We start from the raw sequence: 8283 nt of genomic DNA on the forward strand, positions 1-8283 counted from the left end.
GCGTCGCATCGGCTTTACGATTTCCGGCATGACCACGTGACCAAATAACGGTCGCGGCTGCACCGACATTTCATGGAAAATTCCCATTTGTGAGCTGGAAACGTCCCCCCACTCTTTTTTGTGTACATATGTACATCCCCTCCCGTTGTTTGCCCCCGCCATGCCATTCGTCGTTCACCGCGCAAAACCCCACCTCACAATTGTCGGCACCTATGTACTACCTCCCACTCCTTCGAAATTCTGTTTTCCCCACCATGCGGCCATGGAATACCGGATGTGCGGCAACGTCGCAACCGTTAAGTACATAAGACGGAAAAGGGGGTTCGAGGGGTTTCGCGGGGGAGGGAAGGGGCACCGAGGGGGTGAGGGAAGAAGGGGGGTGCGAGAAAGGCAAGCGGGAAGGAGAGAAGAGGAGAGAGAGTATGAGAAAGAACTGGCAACGTGTGCCACATTCAAATCTGATCTGAACCCCAGTCGGCTTCTTAGCAAAACAGCAGAAAACGCGGAACGAGAGAGAATCGCGCGCGAACGACGTGTTGCTTCACGTATGTATGTCCGTCGCAATGCAATATCCTACCGGCGAGGAGACGCGTAGTGCGCGCGGTATCGCAACGACGATCGGCGGTGTAACTGCGGTGTAGTGGTGTATGTGAATGTGCGTGTGAGACGTGTCGTGGCGTCTGTACGTTTCTCTCTCTCTCTCTCTTTCTCTCTCTTCCCGTCTTCCTCTAACACACTGTCTCGCGGCTATTCGTGAGCTTGACACATACGAAGGTATACAAACGAGCACAGACGCATCTCTCACATAGCTCTCTCTTTCTCTCTCTTTTTCCTTCCCCTTTGTGCTGACTACGAACACGACGACGGCGGTTTTTTATCCCTCCGGTTCCTTCATCACGCGCGTACAAATTTTCGCGCGCGTTCGCGCCCGCGTTCGTTTGCTCGCAAGCACGCAATTTCATGTAAATGTCACGGGCGCGCGGTGGCATTGTAGCCGTGTCGCGAACGAAGTTCCACACGACGTGGAATTATGTGCATGGATATCCAGTTTAATGAGAAGATGGGCGACAAAAGCGTCGACGAAGACGTACAGATCATTGAAGCCCGTATCAACAAAGGTAAGATTTTGAGGTTAGTTGGGTGGCGCCGTTAGCGATGGCGTTAGCAGTGGATTAGTGGTAAGAGTAGTGGCAGCGCGCGCGGCAGCGGCAACGGCAGTGGCGGCGCGGTAGTAGCGTGATTGTAGCGTGGTGGTGGCGCAGTGGTAGTGCGAAAGTGATGGTGGGGATGGAAGTGCGGCAGCGGCGGCGGGAATAGTGGCTACGGAGCGGCAATGCTTATGGCGGTAATGGCGGCGATGAATCCCGCGTATCTTTATTCCCTTCTCTCTTTTCTTTCCTCCCTCGCTTCTTACGCAATTTCTCTATCCTTGTTCTTTATACCGAACATAGAGTGCAATTCCCTTCTACAACTAAATCAAATTACTCTCGTTAACGTCGGTATTCAAGAAGTATATATATATCTATGCGAGTTTGATGCGGATCGGCAAAACGTGGGTTGCCGGCAACCATCCGTCAGCTGATGACAAATAATCGTCTATCGCAAAAATACTCGATGACTTCATATAATTGTATAATGTGATAAAAATACCGATAAGGGCAAATTATGGAAGAAGAACTGACGTATAGATATTAAAATATTAACGAAATTTATTTAGAAAGTGTAAACATTTTTGATGAATAATTATTTAAAATTTTCTAATTTTTAAACATTGTAATATCTCTGAATTTCTATTCTTACTGTGGTGTTTACGATTTCTATTTCAAAACATGTATACACAATACGTATATTTGTTAAGATATGTACACAATCAAGAGCATGGCAGTCTCGCGCCAAAAACACGCGCAAGCAACGAGACCGATCGTTATACATGCGAATTATACTGGGATCACAATCATAGAGAAAAATTATAAAAGCGACAATAAATTTAAAAAAAAAATACTTTGATTTATAAAAGCGACAATAAATTTAAAAAAAAAATACTTTGATTTATTGCTTAAATTAAAATTGATTTCGATTTCATTGGAGAATTATTAGACTGTGTTAGTGTACAAGCTAGGGTCTTTTTTTGTAGTTATCTTTTACAAAATTTTTTAAGAAAAGGAAAATGACGCCAAGTTTTTTGCCATGCGTTTTTTGATGTTTTTAAGTTTTGTAAAAAAAGTATTTTAGAAAAATTATTGCCTTATAAAAATTATTATTATTGGTATAGGATCCTTTCTTGTAGTTATCCTTTACCCCAAACAAAATTATCTTTTAAAAAAAGTAAATAAATGACGCCAAGTTTATGCGTTTTTTATTCTTAATTTTTATAAAAAAATAATAGAAATTAAAGGTTTGTAATTATCTTTTATAGAAACTAAAATTATTCGAATCTATTTAAATCGAATAGTTGAAATCGGGAATTTCTCGAATAGTTGAATATCCGCTAAAAATCATTTACAAATTTGTTTTTTCTAAATGAATCATCGATGAATCGCGATTGAAGAAAGTATCTATAATATATTGCATTTTTACACCAAACAATATCTTGATTTTTTAATGTCGTTTTACGCTTTTTTTATTAAATGCAGAGATATTCCGTTTTTTTTATTTTTGACTGTAATGGACAATAATCTATAGATAAATAATCATATTCAGAAATTTCGAAAAGATCGGACACTTCTACACTCGAACTATACACACGTATAGGAAAATTTTAGGAATTTCAATATTAACGAAACTATTCACAGTAAGTAAATGTATTTATTAAGCGATGCAAAAGATCTGTCATTTTAGAGAAATGAACGACGGTGACAATATAACTACAATTTTTATTGACTATGATATTTATTTCTATTTATAGAGTACATACTATTTGTACATTATTTCTTTTCCGAATGTTTATTCTTAATGATTTATGCTTATATTTTATCAATACATATAAGATAAAATAGTTTATTTCTTCAGCTTTTTACATTTCCATGAAGGAACTTGATTTACAATCTATTCCTTACATTGATATATATAAAAATATATTAAATGTATAAAAGATTATCTAAAAATTCTCAAGATTATGTCAAAATTTCATTTACATTATATTTATATTTACTTAATGTTATAATTTCTTTTTCGAGATTTCATATATTAATTTAAGGATTTCCATACTATTTGAAGCAAATATTCAGATTCCTCTTCTTCCGGTGTACTTCCGATGTACTCGGTACTTCCTGCGATTTCGTTCCTATCTCGCAGTATTATCGCATCCTTTTTTTGAAAACAGGAACTATTAAAGACATAGATTGAAAAAAAATAGAAAAAAACATGTTTATAGCTGTTTGGAAGGGAAGAGAGATAGAGGGAGAATAAGAGTGGCAGTTTCTCTGGGTTGTCTTGTAAATTAAAAAAAAATTATACTTGTTAATACATATTCAGATCGAAAAGGAATTTTAGAGATCGGTATATCTTTGATCATGATTAAATCTTGGCTTAAAATTTTACACACACAGAGAGAGAGAGAGAGAGAGAGAGAGAGAGAGAGAGAGAGAGAGAGAGAGAGAGAGAGAGAGAGAGACGCGTGCGTGTTAGAACACACGTTAAACAATCCAATGTCACACACACACGCACACACGCACACACACACACACACACACACGCACACACCGCGTGCGCGTGTGTGTGTGACATTGGATTATTTAATGTGTGGTTCTGCATGAAATAATATATACACATATATAATATATATTATATATATATATATCATATAATACATTATATATATATATATATATATATATATATATATTCAATAGTACCTTTGTTTCTGCTACTAATTATTGCATTATTTTTTAATAGGATTTTTGAACATAGAAAAATTTGATAATTGTTTCTGATGAGAAAGATATTTGGATCAGTATGTCAACTCAAAAGATAATTTAAGATTATTACAATTACGTTAGAAAGATTAATTTATATATGTTTTTAATACGATTTCAGGAGCTTTATTATATCATCTTTTATATTCTTCATGTATTTATTCTGACATACTTCTCTAGAATCAGTATAAGGTTGCTGATCCTTATTTAATGTGCAATAGACGCATTTACTTACGGCAGAATGATGTCATAGTTTATTTAAATCAACCGGTAAGATGATCTTTGACTACAGTTATCTCGTTTATTTGGCAAAAAAGGAATTGAGATGAAAAAAAAAAATGAAATATAGAAATCTATTTCTGATTGAACTCTCAAACAGAGAAAAAATAATACGAAAATGCAGAAATTTTTGCTCTACACAAGCATTGCATATGATATTTTTTTATGCAGTTGCGCAATGATTATCGATACAAATAAAATTATATATATATTTTTGTCCATTTTGAAGAAAAATGAATATATACCTATACAAGAATATATATCTGTAAAGTTCTAAAATATTTAATTGTGATATATAATACTGCAACATTTCCTTTATCCATATCAATATATTTGTAGATAACGCAAGTACGTATTGCGTGCCATAAAAAAAGAAAATGGCGCGGTTATCCTTAGAATAGGATTCCCTTTATGTTTATCGTGCAAAGTAAACGAAGATTATCGCTCTTAAATTTTATGAAATTGCCTTGCAGTGCGTTTCCCGCACTATTATTACGAAAGCATGAATTTTCCATAGTCGTACGCTCGCCATTAAATCGTTTCGCGCAGCGTCGTATTTCTATGTAATAATGCAATGTACCGAGAGCGCACGGCTGGTTGTTTGTTGTAACCACGCGTCGTGTAACATGGATTTGGGCTTGCTCGTCGCAAATGCGCCTGTATGCTACCAGCCGGCTTGCTCGCGCGTTGTACATGTACACACGCGTCCTATGTGTGCGTTATGTACAACCGAGCGAGAGTGGGAGGGACATGTACAGCCCCCCGCGCGCGCGCGCGATACATAATGTATCCGCCCCCTATGTACTACATAAGGAGCGAGGAGTGATGTAACAAAGAGGCAAGTTCCGCCGAAGACAGCCGAGCATCGCCGAGGGCCGTTCGTGGCAAGCGCGCTACATCTCGCGCAAGTCGCACGCAGGTTCTCAGCGCCGCGTAGGAGCGCGCGGTGTACCGCGAAACTCGTCAGCTGCTACGAGTGAACGGCGCCATATGCAATTTTGCGCGAGTTGCGCGAAAAAAAAGAAAGAATTACGCGTGCGTAAAGGATGGAGGGATGGACGAGACACGGCCGTTTTCCGGCCGCGCGACCTTTGCTCTCTTTACTTTGCTCTATTTTACTTTCCGCGATCATCCACGGAAGGAGAAACGGAAAGTGGTGCGAACGGCGTGACCTTCATCTAGTCTCCGCCGGCTCTCTTTGTCGGCCGCGAGAAGGAAATACATCTTATTAATGTTCCGTTGCGAAATGCTATCCGGCTAGTATGCGCCACTCGCGCATATTAGAGTTCCCGCGCGTTGCGTAACTACTGTCCGTCATAGTCGTACTTTCGTAAAGTACAGGAAATATAGGACAAGTTACTATCGCACGGTGATAGAGGACCGAAGAGTGAGAGAGGAAGCGAGAGAAAATAGGATATAGAGGAAGCCGAGTTATAGCAGAACGCGTAGATAGATTAGAGGAGAATATATCCGTTTCCCCGCCGCCATATTGTGCTTTTAGTAACCCCTCCTCTCCTCTTCTTCGCATCTCCAATCTTCTCCTCCTCCCCACTCTATTTGTTCCCACCCTACTTTTGTCTCCCTCCTCCTGAACCAAATATGCCTTTTGTTCGGCATAGCAACAGCAGCGACGATAGAGGGCTGCTATAAATAGATTGCAATGGCTTTCCAGCGTTGCCAAAACGACTGGCCCAACGTGCGACGCAGTAAACCTATGTTATCAAGGCCGCAACGGCAACGTCGCAGTCCTCTCGATGCGATATGACCTAATCAACCATATATTTCTAACGTGTTATACTCTATTGTTTTGTACATAATAGAGAGCTTTCTATATAATTTAATAAACTTGAAATGTATTGTTGAATAAATAATAAACACTCGTATTCGATCACACATACGTATTCCACATACACATAATTTGAAAATTATTTAAATTGTTTGGACGCTTATAAAAAAACATATAGAAAATATAACTTACATAGTTACGCACAGGACCTTCGAAGAAACGTATTCACGATAGTCATTTTTTTTTTTATTGCAAGTTTCTCAAGTATCGATCAAGCGACGTTGCTATTCCGCGCGCGCGTTTCTATGTATTCGTATATATGGCTGAAAAGTGAGACAAGAGAGGGAATGGGCGTGCCCGGAGCGCGAGAACCGGCAACGCCGCGCTCGTAAATCATGATTAAAATAATAAGTATAATACATATGTAGTACATAGGTGGCCGCGACGGGTTTATGTACGTAAGAGCTGCGCAATGGTGCGAGCGGGAGCTAATGTCTGGCTGGGTTCTGCGCAACTTTGGTACTCCCACTCCTTGTATTCCCCCACCACGAGGGCGAATCCCACGGGTGAGTTCCAGGAGTGATGGAGAGCAACATATTAAGCGCGGGTGTTAGAGAGGAGCGGAGGGAGGATCGGAGGAAGGGAGATGGAGGGAAGGAGGGGGAGTGGGAAGGTGATAGGGTACCTGAAACCACGACTATATATCCCCCCGCGTACGTTTACCAATCTTGGCACTTTGCCTGAAAGAGCATATCGACCGTGCGACGTTGTCACATCGTCCGCGCGATCTTGTACGCCACAGTCCTGGCTACTCTTTGAGCGGTATGTACCTAGCTCCTGCAACCGATCCATGCTACACGACGCGCGCGATTCGAGATGGACGGTCGTTTAGTTCAACTATCCACGCATCTCGCTATCGCGCTCCTTATCTTTACTCCTTATCCCCTCAGGAAATCCAAGGCGATTAGAAGTGAAACGTTTGCGTGTCAAAATGAACGAGATTCAATTTAGAATCGATGTGTGTTGAATGAAATCTTTGGAGAACATCTGACACATGTTCTCCAAAAGTGACAAGATTTCATTCATCATCATTTTCAATAAAATGACGATGAACATATTAGCTCTATAATCGATTATTAATTTTATGAGAATGACAAGGATGATATTTGCATATTTGTTTCATTTTTCTTTAGTTTCTATTTTTTTTTTGTACAATACTAATGTACAAAGATTTATCTTGTACAAATTATTGCTAAATTTTACGCATTTGATGAATCACAATTCTATTATTATAGACTGAATGTTTGTCAGTTGTATTCAATAATGAAAGTGTTTTTTTTTTATTTCAAAATAAACTAAAAAGCAAAAGATTTATAAAAGTACAGCTACCGCATCATATGTGTGTCAGGGAAAACATTGGTTTACTCTAATCACAGAGTTTACATGCTAATTAACTAGAAATAAATCCTGAAATCGAGAGATTCACGAGATCGACGATTTGATTTCGTTTCGCGATGTAAAACTCGCAATTTACGCGAAATCTCTATCGATCCGCTCGACTTTGCACATCGTTCATCGCCGAATGCAATTCCGTCCGAATTCGCGTCCCCTCGCGCCACCAGGCAACATGGACGATATAAAAATAATCAAAAAAAGTCTCGGGTGAGTGTCCTGTGCTCATTCATGTATATAGGGTGTGTATATAGGGTGTCGCGAAATCGGCGACTTTCACTTCCGGTTATGGACCGACCACCGATCGACATGCGCCAAATATCACATCGGAGGAGTAAACACATCTTCGAGAGCGATGATCACATTCGGTGAGATGTCGCGCTGTCACTGCGGCGTTCCTGACGACGGTCTCCGTCGAGCGCGAGATGCCGCGCCGCGCCGCGCCGTGCCGTGCCGCACCATGCCGCGCCGCGTCGTGCTGAGCCGCGCGAAGAGGAGGGCTCGCGGGCTGATCCCAAGAATGCCGAGGCCGGTTCGAGTGTGGTCCGCCGAGGACGACACCGGCGAGAAAGCGTGGGTATGCCTATATGGTTGCGATACAGTCCGCGCAAGAAATATACTGCGCGCGTGTACTAGGTCGCGTGGATACAGATATGCGGGGAACTAGTCCATGGAAAATGTCCCCGCGGAGCCGCTCGATCCGACAACAACACCGACCCGTTTGAAATCGAGATTTAGCACCGGAAATCGGGAAATGCATATGTCGCGTGCGCGCGCGCGCGTGTTATAGTATGGTGCTGTCCTTGTTCGAGAGTCCCGTGGTCCTTGGGATAGCTCCGGCGGTCTGCGGAG

General features: G+C 40.9%; 1 protein-coding gene and 1 long non-coding RNA gene across 3 annotated transcripts in view; one reads left to right on the forward strand and one right to left on the reverse strand.

Moving 5' to 3' along the window:
• The first annotated feature begins 368 nt into the window (after positions 1-368).
• Positions 369-8283, forward strand: part of LOC105425732 (uncharacterized) — a 17868-nt gene continuing 9953 nt past the window's right edge. The window contains exon 1 of one of the 2 annotated variants that reach the window (XM_011636626.2): positions 369-1118. In XM_011636626.2, coding sequence (XP_011634928.2) covers positions 1031-1118 — 88 coding nt within the window. In that variant the 5' untranslated portion in view covers positions 369-1030. Of the gene's footprint in view, positions 1119-6436; positions 6546-8283 lie in introns of those variants that run through there. The other variant, XM_089080852.1, reaches the window with a different exon arrangement.
• LOC105425731 (uncharacterized) lies at positions 2871-6387 on the reverse strand. The gene is made up of 2 exons (XR_016140163.1): positions 6172-6387; positions 2871-5959 (listed from the first exon to the last, which is right to left on the reverse strand). It is a non-coding gene; the product is annotated as an uncharacterized LOC105425731 (long non-coding RNA).

Source organism: Pogonomyrmex barbatus, unplaced genomic scaffold (genome assembly GCF_055798465.1).
Source record: "Pogonomyrmex barbatus isolate J1 unplaced genomic scaffold, ASM5579846v1 scaffold4, whole genome shotgun sequence".
NCBI lineage: Eukaryota > Metazoa > Arthropoda > Insecta > Hymenoptera > Formicidae > Pogonomyrmex > Pogonomyrmex barbatus.